The sequence below is a fragment of the Colletotrichum fioriniae genome (assembly GCF_027942845.1).
Source record: "Colletotrichum fioriniae strain IMI 355084 chromosome Unknown scaffold_5, whole genome shotgun sequence".
NCBI lineage: Eukaryota > Fungi > Ascomycota > Sordariomycetes > Glomerellales > Glomerellaceae > Colletotrichum > Colletotrichum fioriniae.
The window spans coordinates 501,263-519,003 of record NW_027076841.1 but is presented as its reverse complement, the minus strand read 5'-3'; the positions used below and the strand labels follow the sequence as shown (position 1 = coordinate 519,003).

The 17,741-nt window shown below is 54.2% G+C and overlaps 1 protein-coding gene across 1 annotated transcript; it reads left to right on the top strand.

The window, feature by feature from the left end:
• Positions 1-4,708: 4,708 nt before the first annotated feature.
• POM1 (serine/threonine protein kinase, CMGC, dual-specificity) lies at positions 4,709-8,796 on the top strand (the record flags this gene model as incomplete). Its single annotated transcript, XM_053194818.2, has 2 exons — positions 4,709-7,645; positions 7,696-8,796. The coding sequence occupies 2 exons, from the start codon at positions 4,709-4,711 to the stop codon at positions 8,794-8,796; spliced, it is 4,038 nt and encodes a 1,345-aa protein (XP_053047698.2).
• Positions 8,797-17,741: the final 8,945 nt, after the last annotated feature.

Here is a 17,741-nt window from a genome sequence, read left to right as displayed (position 1 = left end):
TTTCCGAAAGCTTCGACTGTAATATTGAAAAGCCACCTTCAGGCTTCGATATCGACCTAGCGGGCTGCTTCGGAGCTTGATAATGCTCCGTTGACGGTTGGCCAACTCGATCGAACCTTATTCTATAGCTCAGGTGAGGCGATTCACTTATGAGTTGCGTTTGGATCGCCGACTGGTTCTGCCCGCTCTAGTCACCAAACCTCCCAAAGTACACACGAGATTACTTGTTGCTGATGAAATCTCCAAGAGAAATTGTTTTGTGACTGTCAGTAGCCCGTAGATCCCAAATTTGATAGCTCGCATTATAGACGGAGGAAGTTCGAAACAGAGATCTGCTAGGCCCCAGTTCTGCGAGACGATGAGGCAGGCGGTGTGGCTTAGGACTATAACAGCACCTTATTAAGAAAACAAACGCAGAGGCCGGGAAATCGTGTTCGGTGATTGGTCGTTGGCCTGGGCAAAACAATATCCCACGAAATGATGGTCTGCATCAGGAACCAAGGCGATGCGGTTTTGTGTTGATGTATCATGTCCCTTCATATGAGTGTCCAGAAATTCCTTTTGTTAACCAATAGGCGGCCGCAATCGAACTTTCTCTGATAGCTTTGATCTGCAAGCGAATAGAGTCTATGAAGAGCCTGTCAGACATTTGCTCAGTAGTCGACCGGCTGAAGTTGCATGGCGCAATTTTGAACTTTGAGTTCAAGGCCCACAAACGCACGGCGAATGCAGCAGTTGTCAGTGTCCTCTATTGGGCTGCTAGGTCGACCAATGATTGCAGATGACAAGTGACAGGTATTTGTACCGTTGGTTGCAAAAGCAAATCATCAATCCATCCCGTAAGACAAGCCACCGCTCGGGGCCGAACAAAGAGCTAATCCTTGGAAGCTGGGGTTTCCTGTTGTCAGCCAGTGACAGTGACCCGCCCAATGCTATAAGTCCACGTTGGCTACCGTAGGATATGCGGATAGAACAGGTGTCTTGAATGGAAGGCATCTGATTCTTGCGAGAAGCCTTGCTGACTCCCGCCGACGTTGGCATTGGGCTCGTCGATGGTCGTCCTAGGAGACGAGGGATGAGCTTGCTGCGATCCTCGGCACAGCACCACAACGGACAAATTATGTGACGGGCGTCTGGTCGGGAAACGACTTGGTTGGCTGTGGTTGAATACCGGCCGGTGTTCCTCCAAGGACGGGCGGCGGAGAGGAGGATTGCAGGTTGCAGATTGCATATGGCGGGACCCTCATGCATTCGGAACCCTGGCAAGCAGACCGTTTTGCAACAGAACCCCCAATTTCCACTGGACAGATGGGCATCTTGCTTTTGGGCGTTGAGACACTTGACCCTCCCGTCACCCCCCATGCCACTTTTTCCCCCAGGGTCTTCCTCTTGGTTGATGCGGCGACGAGGACAACAAACGGCCCGCGGTGACGCAGGGACGCATTCTTGGAGCTCCGAACTGCTGCTGGACCGTGATGGCGGGCGCGGCAGTGTCCCAATTGGCCCCAAACGGAAACGAAAGACGCGTCGAATAGTAGCGAGCTTGGCAAACGCGGGAAGCTCCTTTAACGGTTGGTTGCCCCTCAATTTGGGACGAGTCGCGGCAGAGTTTGGAACGAATTACGGAGTGTAGAGAGGGACGAGAAGATGGGATGCAGCAACGCGAATGTCGCTGACTGAGGGACGCCCGTGGAGCATATACGCGTGCGACGGCTGCAACAACCCGAAACTCGATCTTGGTCGCTGGGACCTGGGACTTGGGACCTGGGACCTGGGCGAGTCGTGCTTGTTCGGTTGTACGGAAAGAGTACGAATTAAGTTGATATCAACCTAGCCGTGCTAGCCAAGCTATCCACACATGTGAGGCGTCGACACGAGATGCTAGATGATGTTGGCGGCCGACGCCTTGTACGTATTGGAGAGATCGAGTAGACCGATACACCTGTCTTTAATCTAGATGCAAAGTAAGCACAGATGGTAGATATTTGTATCAGTATCTGGATATTTGGGTGTTCGTAATGGTGGACAGCAGAATCTTGGGTAAATGAGAGAACCCGCTGCCGCAGATCGCGCTTCGACGGCCAGGATCCGAGTTTCTCTGGAACCTTCGTAGGGATAGCGGGAGGAGATGTGTACCACACACAGTACGGAGTATTCAGACTTAGGGCAAGCCATAGACTTGGGTCGTTCGGTTGGTGGACGGAATTGGTGCCGAGTTGCTGAACTGCTTGACAGAGTATTGGTAACCGCAAGGTATTCCGTACTCGATATGATCTGGAGAGACTGAGATGCGATGGGTTCGAGGTATCCGTACTCCGTTCAAAGTAAGGTATCCACTTGGCCCATGAGATTTGCCTCATTTTGTCTTTGTCGAGGTTATTTAGCGGCCATTTGTCCAAGGGGCTCAAGGAAGAGGGGAATTGGGGAATAGGAGGGGGTCCAAAGCACGCTATTAGACTCGACGGGTTCCATCATTTGATCACACCGACCTGGTGGTTTTGAGAGTTCCTTCCCTGGGAATGCGGTGTGAGGTACGAACCGCCCCGCTGCCATGGGTACCTACCTTGGGTACTTGTGAAGTGAGGCAGGTACTACGGAGTAAGTATCTTGGATACCCAGGTATCGTTGCTCTTGCCTCTCCTCCCGGAATACCAGGTGGTGATAACATCAACAGATGGAAGGAGAGAGGCACCAAGGTTCTCCTGCTCTCTTTCCTGCCTAACCTCAAGATACAAAGCATCTGTACTAAGGTACGCAGCTTTCAATGGCAAGGTATAAGGCAAGGTACTAATCGATACACGCGTCTAATGAGCAACTGGCGCAATTCGTGCAATCAGCAGGTGATCCCTGTTGGAGCGGTCCCCCGACCTCCCTTTCTTTCGCTCTTGCCAAAATGTGAGTGAGGGGCCGGCGGGCACTGCACCGACCACCACCCTTTTTTTTTTTTCCTTCTCTCTCTTCCTCGCTCGCATTCATGGCCCAGGGACTCCATCATCACCCGCCGCCGCATTTTTGTTTTTCTCCCCCCCATTTCGACTCGGATGGATGTTTCCCCCCCGTCATTTGCCCAAGTTTGGCCGCTAGAACGGTCCTGCGGAAATGTGCTGCAGCTGCACGGAGTAGCGCATGCAAAGTGGTGTGTGTTCCTGAACCGCACATGGTACCTTACCTTACCTCACGGATAAACTCTTTCGGCTCCTCCCCTCAATCAACTGGACATTGGTGCTCACTTAGTCTACCAACATTGGTCCCGTTTCCCGCACTATTGCTGCATCGCCTTGCCTTAGATGTTACCAGGCCCCCTCAGGTCAGTCGCGAGGTGCATGACAGATCCTCTCCTCAGAGGATGGCCAGGAGTTTGGTTGATGATTACCGCTACTACCTATGTACTTAAGAATAGTATAGATTGTTTGTTTGTGTGTGCCTGACATCGCCTTGGGCATCTTGTGCCTCTGCGCCATAAGGTAAGGTACTGATACCTTAACAATAAACTAAATGGACGGGACTCTTTGAGTGACCTCGCACTCCAGACTCCAGAGTTCCCCCCCGTTTGGGCTAACCTCCCTCAGGTAACCAGGAAGTACCTTACCTGCTGTCTCTTTCTCACTCCTCCGTTGCCGTCTACCTCAAATGACAATCCACTTCTCTGCCCGCCTCTCCTCCACATTGATGCACCGCTTCTCATTCGCATCTTCGTACCACTTTGACGGGGGTTCAACAAACATCGAGGAAGGACAAAAAAAAAAAGAAGACAAAAATCTCTAGAGGCTCCAGTGCTCTCATCTCTAGTGCTCGTTCCTGCCTCTTCCCCATCCACTGCACGCTCCACCACCCACCCTGGTCGTGACCTGCCCGCCCGCCTACCACCAGTCCACTGTCCACCACACTGACAACTTAAGCGGCGGGTCCTTCTTTCTCGAACAAAAACAACCAGTACTCCATAGACACACGCAGCCAGCCAGCCAGAGAGAAACAGAGCCCGGCCCATTCGCAGTAGTCGTCGTCGTCCTCTCGTCTCTGCACCGGCACTCTCCAACCTCACTCCTACCTTACCGTAGGTCGAGTTTGGTGTTTTACGCCTTCCGTGCCCGCCTCTTTTCGACCAACGCCAATCCTCCCATCTTCAAATTCCTGTCCCTTCTGTCACACCAACATCGCCGACCTCCATTCATCCGCCCTTTATCGTCCTGTGCCTGTCCTGTGTTGTCCCGGAATGAGGTAGCTTCTTCAATGCCCTCAGCTCCCTGACAGGACTGAGCTCGCCCGCATCGCATCGCATCGCATCGCGAACCCGAATCTCAGCGCCGTTGTGTCGACAAGCCCGACTTGATTCGACATTCTCCCCCTCGAAACAATCTGCCGCCCTCGCCTTCACGCCATATCACGTCCAACGCTCGCATGATTTGCGCGCTGGCCGTTGCACCGCGTACACATGATAAGGGAGCATAGAATACCTGCGGGCCCACGACCGGCAAACCAGTCCCCGACCAGACTGTATGCCAATTCCCATTCCCATTCCCATTTCCCCCTTTCAACCTCGCCCTCGCTTCTTCGTTGCTGTTCACGCCGCTTTGTTATGCCCTGGCCCATGCACCCCTGGGTGGATAACTACCTTACAGAGAGCTGACCCGATGATTGCTGCAGTAATAGGGGAATCCCAGACTCGCAAACCGACTCACCCTCAAAGGGCTCACTCGCCGGCGGTCCAATGCTCAGTGCATCTTCGGCCAACAACCACCCTCTTTTTTCTTTTGGACGGAATGGCGCCGCGAACGAAGTAGCAGACTCGACGCCTTCTTACGATTTTCTACCCTCGGTCAGCTTCGACGACCTCCAGAGCAGTCTCGAGTCGGCCTCCCACGACTTCAAATTGACTCAGTTTCCGAATCCGACCGGTCAAGGTGGTATTCTCGACTCGGAGAGCATGGCCGACAAGATGGGCGGGGTCTCAAACATATCCCAGAATGGCGCGTCTGCGCGTGGTGGAATCCCACCTCCCGTGACTCGCCCTGGAAGATCTGGTTCAATCTTGAGAAGACCTAGCACGTCTAGCAGACAGCCAAGCATCTCATCCATCGCTTCTGGACCTTCGTCCACTGCAGACGCGTCAACGGCCGCAGCGAGGTCTCGACGACAAAGCCACTACCCTCCAGTATCGAACACCAACATTGCGAAGCCACCTAGGAAATCCATCGGCCCGGGCGTCATTGAAACGGACTTTGGCAGTAACACTGCTCAACGTCGAAGACCGAGCCTGATGGGCACCGCCGGCAGTGGAACGGATTTCTCTCGGACCTCGATGGATGCCAGCGCTGGCATGGGGTTCGAGACTCCACGGAGTCTCGCCAACAGCAGAGCGACAAAAGCCAAATCAATGCACCAGCCACTACCCCGATCAAACACTGCCAACTTATCAACACCAGACAACACCCGCCTCTCAACAATATCTCCGAGATCCCCTCGAGGCGGCAGTAAAGGAACTAATAACGGTTCGGCCCAATCGAAAAGGCAGTCTATGATGCCCGGGGGACAGCATGCGTCACACGCAAGCGGACTTGGTGCCAGGACCATCAGTCCTACGGACACGCGAAGATTGAAGCGCATGTCCATGCACCAAACTCCGAGTCTCAACCAGGCGGCCAACGCGCCGCCACCACCGCCGCTCGAGCATAGAGAGCAATCTCGATCTCCGTCAATGATACCCCGGAAGACATCTGCCACGCCATCGTCCTCCCGAACAACCCCGGACATCAACAGAAAATCCTACAGTTCCGGCCTTTCCATCACCTCAACCAACAGTTTCAATACGGTGAGAACATCCACAGGCTCAATTCAACCTCGAGCGCCTGTCGCAGGAAGTACTACATCGCGGCTACCGGCGCCAAAGTCGTCGAACCCGCATAATCATAACCCCCATTCCGCCGATGACGAGGAGGACGTCCCACCTGTACCTGCTATTCCGAAAGCGTACGAATCACCACAGCAGTCAGCCACGGAGGCATCGTTTTTGGACAAGCGCAAAGCCAACCTCGCAGCGGATGCTAGCAGCATTAACAGCAATTCAACTGGCAGCTTCTCCATACCATCCCTTCCCGAACCCGCTGTTAAGGTCGCCCGAAAGGCTAGTACCCGGAAGTCGACGAATGCGGCCCCCTTGGATGCCGAAAAGAAGGGGAACGCTCCTCAATCGAGAAAGAACCCTCCACCCGTGCGGCTGCCCCCGATTACTGTCGGCCCGCTGAATCCATCAACGACCGCGAAGATTGCAGCTTTGGGCCAAAATGGCCCCGACCGAAACCTGAGCCCCCCTCCCTCACGCATCATCGCCAAGACACCAACCACCCCCATGACCGCGTCGAAAAGCTCCTTCTTCTCAAGAAATAGGCACGACGACAAGTCTGATTTTCCCAATTTGCGAAGCAGCAGCACTGTGCACCACTCCCGAATTGATAGTGCATCAGGTGCTGACGGCACAAGCTCGTCCGAGTCTTTCGCGGGGGTCCCGATACCGGTACCTTATAAAGCGACTAGAAAGCCCAGCGTATCTCCGTTCCTGTCCTCCTCCGTGCCCAAGCCCGGCGCGGATCCTGCTTTCCTGAAGAGGTCACAGACAGGCGACCTTGGGAATATCACAGAGCCTCTCGAAGTGAAGCCACCGCAGAAGCCTTCTGGCCCCCGTGCCCAACGGCCTGTGAAAGCAAAGTCTCCCACGCCGCCAATCTCGGACCCGGAAGAACCACCTACTCCGTCTTCAATGAGCTCTTTGCGTAGGAAGTTGAGCTTGTCGTGGAAACGTAATACCTCCAAGACCGATTCGAAAGCTAGCACATCGGAAAAGACTGTTGAACGCAGTATTAGTAAGGAGCAGATGCCACCGCCGCGGTTGCCTATCTCCGCAACGGTCGGGAATCTCAGCTCAGCCAAGAACAGCCCAAGCCCGTCTGTCAAGGCGAACAACTCGTACCTCGAATCAAGGAGGAGAAAGAGCTCAGCAGCAAGCCTGGGCCATGATAGAACTAAGAGTGAAAACTGGACCTCGGCCTCCGTCCCCAAGACTGTCAACGACCCGCACAACCCTTCCGTCATGCAAAAGATTCTGCGCCCGAAGGCATCAGCAACCACCATGCGTCACCACGACCCGTGGACTGCTGAGCTCGATAAGGACGACCTAGTTGCCGAGGAAGAGATGAAGAAGATGGGCTCGAGAAGGAAAGAGACGGAGATTGCGGCTAGGACCCTCGACGCATTACGGAAACGTGCGACGCCAAAGGAACGAGTTGGTGCCCAGGAAGCTATTCGGATCGCTATGCTCAACATCTATGAGCGTGGTGAAATCGTTGACTATAACGACGTCTACTTTTGCGGCACGCAGAACGCTCGCAAGGTGGTGGGCGATCTTCAATCCGATGCCCCCAACTTTGGTTACGACGACGAACGTGGAGACTACACTATCGTACCGGGAGATCATCTTTCGTACCGGTATGAAATCATCGACGTACTTGGCAAGGGAAGTTTCGGTCAAGTCGTGCGGTGCATTGACCACAAGACGGGTGTACTCGTGGCTGTGAAGATTATTCGCAATAAGAAGAGGTTTCATCAGCAGGCTCTGGTAGAAGTAAACATTCTACAGAAGCTTCGCGAATGGGTAGGTGATTTCGGACGTGTATGCAGCGCTTTGGCTAATTTGGATTACAGGACCCCAAAAACCGACACAGCATGGTCAACTTTACTCACAGCTTCTACTTCCGGGGACATCTGTGCATTTCCACCGAACTTCTGGACATGAATCTCTACGAATTCATCAAAGCAAACGCTTTCCGCGGATTCTCACTCAAGCTCATTCGGCGAATGACGAAACAGATGTTGAGCTCCCTGAACCTGCTGAAGCAGCACAAGGTCATCCACTGCGATCTTAAGCCCGAAAACATTCTGCTTCGGCACCCACTGCACTCGGAGATCAAAGTCATCGACTTTGGATCTAGCTGTTTTGAGAATGAAAAGGTGTACACCTACATTCAGTCACGATTCTACCGATCACCCGAGGTCATCCTAGGCATGACGTATGGTATGCCCATCGACATGTGGAGTCTCGGATGCATCCTCGCTGAGCTTTATACGGGAGTCCCAATCTTCCCTGGAGAGAATGAGCAGGAGCAACTTGCCTGCATCATGGAGGTCTTTGGTCCACCAGAGAAGCATCTCATCGAGAAGAGCACCCGCAAGAAGCTCTTCTTCGACTCCATGGGCAAGCCGCGCCTGACCGTATCCTCCAAGGGCCGAAGGCGCCGCCCTAGTTCGAAGACACTGCAACAGGTCCTTAAGTGTGACGACGAAGCATTCCTGGACTTCCTGGCGAGATGTCTGAGATGGGACCCTGACAGGCGTCTCAAGCCTGAGGAAGCCATCCACCACGAGTTTATCAGCGGCAAGAAGATGTCTGCTCCTCTGCCCCGAGTTCCGACAGCACGTGAGGCATCACCGGTGAAGCGCCACACCGTCGGTGCGCCGCGACCTCTTCCCGAACCTCCCGCTTCCGGGCTCAAGAGCGGCATTCGATCCCGAGACGTTAGCGGCGCAAGCCCTCACAAGCCCGTGTCAACGGCATCATCTCGCAGGCCCTCTGTGGCGACTAGTGGAACGGTTCACGTTGCTACAGCCAAACGCACCAGCACAGGTCAGGGGGGTGTTACCATTGGCACTAGCAGTCTCCCACGCGCGGCAATTAGGAGCGTCAGCGCCAAACAAGACTTGGCTTCCGCCGGAGCCACTGCAGCCATGAGTCGGAGGGGTTTGTGAGCAGCGCCCTCTCAGTGACTCTGTGGTCGCCGCACATACAGAAGACGAATAGAAGGATCGAAGTGCTTGTTAGAGATGGTTTATGAGGCATTGGGTAGTTGATTGTTGTTTTTTATTCCCTCTCTGCGCTACATCCCTTACGAACAGCGAACATGTTCCTGCGCCATGACCACGTTTGAATGGAGTGACGCAATACCCAGCACGAAAAAAAAGTCACAACCGGGAGGAAAGGAGTCAAATTTAGGCATGGAAGGGCAGTTTTCTTCATGACGAGTGCGCAGTCGGGGGTTGCGGACTGAAAGCTCTGCTGTCACTCACAAACCGCATTGTTTTCTTTTCATCCCCGAACGTATCTCCGGTTCTACACTTATATAAACACACACAGAAGACGTGAGTCTAAGGTTTGCCGGTGTGGAGTAGTGATGGAGGAGTGGTAACGGCACGAGTTTTGATCCGCCGGCCCCGTGGCCGCGATGCGATAGGGCCAGATCCGGCCTGGTGTTTTGTGTGTTGTTGCCTACCACGACCAGCACGAGAGAGATAGAGACGTAGGCAAATATATGTATATTAATAATGACGAATGGTCCCCTTTGTATGGATGGACACTTGCACGGGATGAATTGTTGCTATATCGGCGGTGCTCTGTGACAAAGAGTTTATGAGAGGATGATGGGCAAAGATGAAGAAGCGGGGTTCAGCGTAGGCTGTCCTTCTGTCTGGTATCTACGACCCGAACAATGAATGATTGAAGAAACTCCAGAAGCGAGACGACGTAAGTATGCCTCGAGGCTACAGGAATGAGTTTACGAACAGAGCAAACAAACGTCACGATAGGGAGGTTGCCACGATGAAACGGAGAGGCGTGGTAGGGAAGGCAGTCCTACCTTGGTGGCACCTCGTAAAGGCAGGCAGGTAATGTTAGGCAAATTGGGATTGTGACTCTTGTTTGGCCCGGATTATCTTGGTATCTCGTGATGTGATGTCGACGTCTGGCTAGGGGTCCCGGGGGTGAGGGAGGGATGGGGTAAGGTACTAAGGTGGATGGACGGATATGAGCTTGGATGGGCAAACACTGTACTCCAGACGCCCTGGTAGGTTTAGCCAACGACCCATTGGGATTTCTTTTCCCGCGAGGCAGATGGTAGGGTCTACGAATGTAACGGGTGGTCGAGGCCTCCTTGGCCTTTTGGGGGAGAAAGGGACGAAATACAGACGCCACGACGTTTCTTTTCCCACGCCCTCGAGTCCCCAAGTACCGGACCCTGGGATTTTTTGGGGGCTAGAAAGCTTGCGCCATGCTGGCTTTGGGGGAGGGGGGGATGTTTCTAGGTAACAATGTTGGACTCCAAGTAACCTGACGACGAGTGGTTGAGAAGGATGGTTGGTTCGAAAATTGAGAGGGTAATTGGGATGTGTGCTGTGTCGTAAAGAGATATATATCGTAGGCAGCAGATGTCTATCAGCCTTTGTACTCAGGCATGGAGACGTCTTGGATCGTTCATCGTCTCCCAATGGGCATTGGCATTGACGGCTGCGAGGTGAGATAGCACTTGGCTTCGGGAGTATATCAGACCATGAGGGAGGACCCGGGATCCTTCATGACTCTTGACTCTGCCGTTTTAGATTCTTGGTGCTCCGCGGGACGAGGAGCGGTGGGGCGGTTAGGGAGCCGGGAGATTTCGTCTGGGATTTTGACTCAATGACTTCACTTCTCTGCAAGACCGAGCAATGGCTTGGGATCGTGGGTCTCTAGAGACAAAACGAACAAAAGAAAGAGCCTAGGCCATTCCAAGATCCCACAGTCTCCATGATCCCATGTTTCACATCCCGCGGTCCTGTTGACCGCAGAGGAATGAACACATTGAGACCCCCTACCTCATCCGTACTGCGGCAGGAAATGCGGCGGCACAGCGTCAAAAAGTCAAGGGCAAGGGCACAAGACAAGACCCTGGCGGAGCTGAAAGGCTGATGGGTTTCCCCCTGGCTGTGGAGCAAGTGCGCGCTTGCGGTGCGGCTGCGGTATTGCATTTCGGGGCCGTTCGGACGGGTGTTTGGCCGGGGGGTGTGCTTTTTCCTTTCGTGGGACTCAAGACAGCAGAAATGATTGAGAAAGAAAAAGAGCACGTCAAGAGCTGCTGTACGGTCCTGTACGCACACCGACAGCGGATGTGAAGGATTAATCCTGCCGAAACGACTCATCGGGAGGGAGTCCAGGCTCGCCGGCGGCAAGGCGGCTCTCTTTTTGACGACATTTGTGGGGGAGAATCGGGAAGCGCACAAGAATGCCTCGTAGGATTCACCACGCCTTTCTCATCGCGTATGTGACGAGTGTTTTTGGCCCCACGGATCCGCGCGGATGTTAATGATCGGCAAACCGTCAAAGCTTGGACAGTTTGCGAGCGCCGAGAATTCGATTGCCTGGAGGTTCCTGGAGCGGAGAATGGGATGGCTGGTTCCTTCTCCGAGCGCTTGTTACCTAGGCGTGGGGTCCTTGCCGAGGTCGAGACCACCCCTTTCGACATTGAGCCTCACATTTGCCACTTGATAGGACTTTGTTATTGCGAGACACTGTTGCAGCAAGGAGGACTTCGGTATCGACTCCCTTGGGGTAGGTAACACTCAATGCTGCCGCTGCATTGAGATATTCTAGTCGTACCGGTACGCCAGGACTTGAGAATTAGCTCAGCATATCTTCTTGATCGCCAGGGGCGTGTGGCCGCGGGAAGAGGCCAATGCTGGAGCTGAGACATGGGTGCGGGAACAGAGGAAAGCCACAGCACGGTTCGGGGACTTTTCTATTGGGGTGGGCCTGGTGACCACTGAGTCCTGACGGCAGTGAGGTTCAACCGTTCGTTTGCTCTGTAGTGGATGTGGCACGGGTCAGCCTGACAGGAAACACTAAACAGACCAAGTTAGGACGGCGCGGGAACCGTTGCAGGGAGCACACCGGCCGAGGCACGGATTTGGAAACGGGGTGTGGCTGGGGACGCCTTACTGTGGTTCAGCACAAGCCGGCGTCAAGTTCCACTGGCCCTGCTGCTGTTTCAACTGCGACGTGCAATCCTGGATCATGATCTATTGTCGCAATGCAAGACCGGACCAGTGGAGAGTAGGGAACAGTGAGAAACGGTTGCAGTTCCTCGTAATCCCTTCTTGACAACACGGCATAGGGTATCGCCAGCATAAACAACGCCGGGGAGCTCCATGTTCGATACACGCTTCTGGTGGGAGAGAAGTGCGGGTTTCCTAGTGTAGAATGATGCAGCATGATGCTGACGACGGTCTAGATAGGCGCGAATTAGGGTAACTCGTAAGATCCCCACGATCAGTGCATTTGCAGCGGATGATGAGCGGCGAGACTTCAGACCGACTAGACAGGCATCCGGGGAGCACGCATGCATTGTGCTTGTCTGTGTTTCAACAAGTGAGAAACCTGGGAGGAAATGACGGTATACTATGAGGTTTGAACGGCACGGCGGCAGTTGAACACGTCGAAGTGTGGACATGTCGAGCAGAATGCCCCACACAAGACCGACGGCGACTCCGGCCAAGACGTGGTGGGAGAGACGGGGCGGCGGCGTTGAGCGGTAGATAAAAGTGGATCAGAACTCTTGATCCCACCGTGATGGGAAGAGGCCCTTGTGGTTCAGTCGCGGTGGCTTGCTGACTGCGAGGCTGTGTCGAAGCTAAGTAGACAGGGGCCGTAACTCATCCATGGCGACGACGACGAGGGGTCGATCCCTGGATGACGTCCAGTGGCAGGTCGAGAAACATCGCTGGTTCGCTCACTGCCCAATCGCTTGCGCTCCTTGTGAGACAGCAAATCCTTGCTCCCAGTGAGGATCCCCCACAAAGTGAAATATGAATCGGCTCGACGAGGCTATTGCAATCTTGAAGCAGTCATAGCGAGATAGAGTCATTTGAGGTGCATGGTGATGGTCTGATTCTTTCCTTGGACTCGCTCGACGATTCTGCAGATACGCAAACGCGAAGACGTTGAGTATCCTGCAGGTTCGGGTATAGAGAAAGTGGCATCGGTCGCTATACTATCGAAGCTTTCGTCCGAGGCAATTACTCCGTACCGCTGCTTATAGAACAAGGTAGCAACACAACCTGGTCCGGCCATGAATGTTGGACGTGGTATTCGTACGGGGATGAGGGAATCAAGAGTGCTCTTCGATTGGCATAACCCCAACCGGCGGGGTTCCTACTGCTGCATCATCCACCTCTCCGCCCGGTCCCGCAGATGGGCCTCCCCGCCGGGCGCTCGGAGTGGCAAGCCACGGGATAGATATGGCATCGGACCGTTCTCCATCGGGCACCGAAAGACGCGCATTCGTGGTTGCGCGGCAATTCAACTGTTGAGGACGTTACGCCCGGGTCGCGACCCTTGACCGGGCGAGGGCATGTCTTGGTGAGCCGGATTTGGGGCGTTCGGTGAGCGCAGGCTGCTCTAGGCGACATTAGAATCTTTAGCCCTTGGGGGTGCTCTACGGGCTCGAGAGTCGAGAGTAATAGACTAGGACTTGGGGTTACACAAAGGCCTCGTAACGTCTTGGTGTATCTTATTTCTGGCATTTTGCGGTACTTCGTATGGTCTGCGGTAGTAGGCTGCAGGACTTTGACGCAGGTCTTGTATCGGGCCCGTCTTGCACGAGATGCATCGGCCCCAGTGCGACAGTGGAGCGCCTGTGTTGGTCATGCATCGAGCACCACAATGTCGTGAATTGCGAGGAATTTGTTGGTCGACTGCCCTGATGCTCCGCCAAACCCAATTGTGCGTCCTCATCTTTACGGATTCCTAGATCTGTCCCTGAAGCGCCTCAATCAACAGGTAGTCGAAGAACTATCTTCCCAAGGGCCACCAGTAGAGAAGAGTATCTAATTGAGTGATTGGAGGGGGGCGTGTTCGTGTGCTCTTTGGGCAAGCGTACGCTCTAATGAGCCGGTCCCTGAAACAAGGCATCGTGGAAGACGGCCATGTTTGACCGCGGACCGTCCTCCGAATCCCGTTCTTCGTGTTAGCTAGCCGGCTATCAGCATTGAGGCCAAATAGCGAGATGGCAGATGGTGGGCAGGGCAATAGAGGTGACGACTGACGGGCGATGCAATGAGACCCGCGTTACAACCAAAGTCGTCGTCTTGTCATAGGATATGAAGATGTGACGCATCGTCTCGGAGTCGCCAGTGACAAATCCTAGTTCAAGTTGCAGCACATGGACGAATTGTAAAAAATGCTGAAATTGGTGCATTTCTCTCGAATGTGTATGGACGACGGTCAAGAATCCCTACCCAGAAGTACGTCGCTAGTGAACCTCCCACGGAAGCGGTCTGTCACCTGAACGGAGCCGGGGAGGCAGGGAGGGCAGGGAAGGGCAGTGGAGACGAGCACGTGAGGGCCATGCCTGCCATTGCCTGTCCGCACCAGTCAAATAGGCCAATTGGAAGGGCTTGGCGGGCGCAAGCTTTCGTAATCAAGCACACGAACTTGCCCTTTTTGGCAAACCTGCATCCCCATGTTCCTTCCCATTGCATCGTCCCTCGCCCAGGCATCCCAGGCAGCACACCCTCACACCTCTTGCCCGTTCCCTTCACCACTAAGGTAGCTACTTTGCTGGGTGCGGATACATAGGTACTCCAGATGGTACCGGCATTCTTCCTTTCTTTCTTTCCTGTCCCATCCACCATCACCACCCATACCTCCTTTGGCCACGATCCATCCTTTCCCAGACCCTGGAGTTCGGACTCAAGCATGTCCCATGCAGCAACCCAGGGCAGCGGCAGTCCTTGGCCTAGACCCCCCATGGGCCTGCCTGCCTTTCTCTCTCTCTTTCTCTCTGTCTCTGAAGTCTGGAGTCCTGAGGTTTGTCTTGCTCTGCCTATGATCCCACTCTCATCGGCTTGGCTTCTCTACTGCACCTCTGACGCTCTTCTTCTGTCTCAACGACCACTGATAACACCACCACGTAACGAAAGATACACACACTTGACATGACGCCAAATCCGTCCGCTGGCCTGCGTCCTGGTGCCTGCGTTGACCGACAGCCCTCATGCAAGTTTTTTTTTGTGGGATCTAGCTGCATTGCTATCGTCAACTGTTCGTCAACGCCGTTGCGGGCTCCCTCAATCTGCCGCGTCTAGTCTGATACCTACCTACTACACACATCTACGGATATCGACCATCCACTAGCAAGTACCTGCAGCCACGCCAGTTGCACACCGATGACCGCTTTCGAAATTCCAGAAGGACTCGGCGAAATCATGCATAGTGAGGCCGACCGATGGTGGTGGTGCTCTCCGTATACAAGCCTTGCAGAACTTGAAACCAGCAACCTATATGGCTTTCAACGGCCAAGGCGATGAGCCAAAAGGACGGGCTGCAAACCAGGGGCTCTCATAGGATTGTCTGCGATCCCTCGCCCTCTGCTCACCAGCCGTGCGTTGACAGGTTCACGGGCCAATACCGGAGCCTTGGATTTGGAGGGAAGGACCCGTCGATCAAAGTCTCAAACATGCCTTTGCATCGGTCGAATGGCAGCTCGTCTCCCTTAAGACTTGCATTGGCCGGTGTACGGGGATTGACGGAAGCCGTTGCATCCAAGACATAGTCCACGTTGGATTACCTGCCTCCCTTTCACCCCTCTGTTCTGCGGGACTGGGAGATGTTCATCCAAGCTCCCTCGCCCATGGATCATGGAGTACTGGATCCGCTGCCCCTGGCATCACATCGCATCTCATTTTCAGCCATCACCAGGTACCCTGCGATCCAAGAAGGCCGCCCGAGTCTCTCTCACCAGGTGCCCGGGTCTGATCTCGACATGGCCTCCAATGACGGCATGATGCTAAGCGCGTTTGATCTGACCATCCTCCCGATAACTGGGAAGAGCATGGAACCTTCGCATGCAGAAGCTCCCGGCCATGGTCAGCACCAGCACCAATTCGGAACGTACTGTGGCCAATAGGCACTACCAAGACAGCCACCACAGTCTGGTGGAACCTCTGGCGGATGGCCTGCATGCACCATTGCACAGCCTTATCCCGGTATAATAGCACAACGAAGAGTTGTGTACGATCGCCTAGCTGGGGCGTCGAGTTACTTGGTCGATAATAACGGGCATCTCACCTTACCTCGACGCATGGCTATTCTTTCCTGGCAGTCAGCACGAGTGTCATCTATGCCGACCTCTATCAACATAAGGTACTGACTGACCCGTGCAAAGGAGCTTGCCATTTGAACCTATTATGGTCAAGCTATATTCGGCAATTGGATGGAGACAACTGCTTCCATTTTGGTCTGCTCCATGCGTCAACCCTGGACCTACTTATTCGTACCTCAAGGCAGGCTGCGGTTACTGTCCACTCAGGATTCAGCTTGGACGCTACGAGTACCAGGGTGACCTCCTTCACCATGATGGAGATCCGAACCAGTCGCTCGCATGCCAGCCCATCACAGCGAAAGATTTGTACGACGTCCATCGGTACCTGACGCGTGGATCATGTCCCTGTTCTGTCATGCTGCGACCAACTACACTGCATCGTGGCAGAACCACTCTCCCCTGCTTACTCTCGACGATTAACATGGCGGGCCTCAGAGCGCAATCGAAGGCACCGGGCGACAGATCAACACTAGACCTCGGGTCAGTCTTGATGACATGCCAGCGAAATTGGAGGGCCAGGACTTGTCGTACATAGCAATTGCACTTTCAGTCAATCGGCAGCGCTTTGCGGTCACCAATGCATGCATACTTAGAGGACAGATTCTATGGGGCAGCTCGCGAACCTCTGACCGGCATGTTCTTCTTTTAGCAATGACACCCGTAGGCTAAGAGGCCAAGCTCCGACCGAGTGGTGCCCGTCCCCCGTTAGCGTGTATGGCAGAGGAGCAATCGAAAATCGAAATACAGAGGATAATTCGAGATCGAGTTCACACCCGATCGATTAGGAACCTCGGAAAGGATATCGGTCAACGGGGAGTACAGCACCATCACCACACCTTATTGCTCCTCGTGGAAGGAATTTGCGTGGCGGCGGCACCGGGCAACACAGGAAGATCGCCGCATCACAAAACGGCTAGGCGTAAAGAACCTCGGTGCAGCGATACAGAATCAGCCCTGCGATCCAAGACAACGGAGCTATCTTGGGGCCGTTCGTGCCATGCCCTGCCTAGAGCTGGTGCTGGTGCTGATGTCGATGTCAGTGCCACCAGCCGATAATAGACAATTGGGGGTCTCTATTTCGCCCATTAAGCGCAACCACAGCACGAGGCGGCAGCGGCAGTCATGGCCGGATCGGACGAGAAGCATCATCGTCAGCAAAGAGAGGCTACCTTACCTTACCTCCCCTTGGGGTGGAGGGGGGAGAGTACCTGGCAGCAATGCTTGTACCGCACTGCAGCAGCCGGCAGCACACGACATGCGACATGCGACAACTTAAGCAACATGCGGCGATGCGCGTCTGTGTTTCCAGAAATGTTTCTGGGCGCAAGGGGAGAAACAGAGATGGCTCACCAACCATGCACCACGACTGCAATTCCATATCATCTTCCAGAGTACAACGACGCGGACGGGTCCAATTGGGTTTCGTGGATTCTTTTTCTTTTCGTACAACCATCCACCCATGCCCGTCCCATTCCATCCCATCGCGCATCAGCCCTGCTGCACCTCATCAACCCAAAGTATGGGGACAGACCGGCAGTGTCCATTTTGAGAGATGTTTCGATTGAGAAGGATGCTGAAGATGACTCTTTTGACCGACCCCCCCCGTTCCCTCTTCACCCTTACCTCAGGGCTCCCGTCGCCAGTCTCCATCGGAGCCAGCCCCCCTCCACTTGTGCACACCTACATCTACGAATACACAGGAAGGTATCCGTAGTCCGTACCTAACGTACCTCACTTGGCTCTCGTTGATGTGCCCTGTCTAGTTCGCTCAGAGTACGCACACCCACC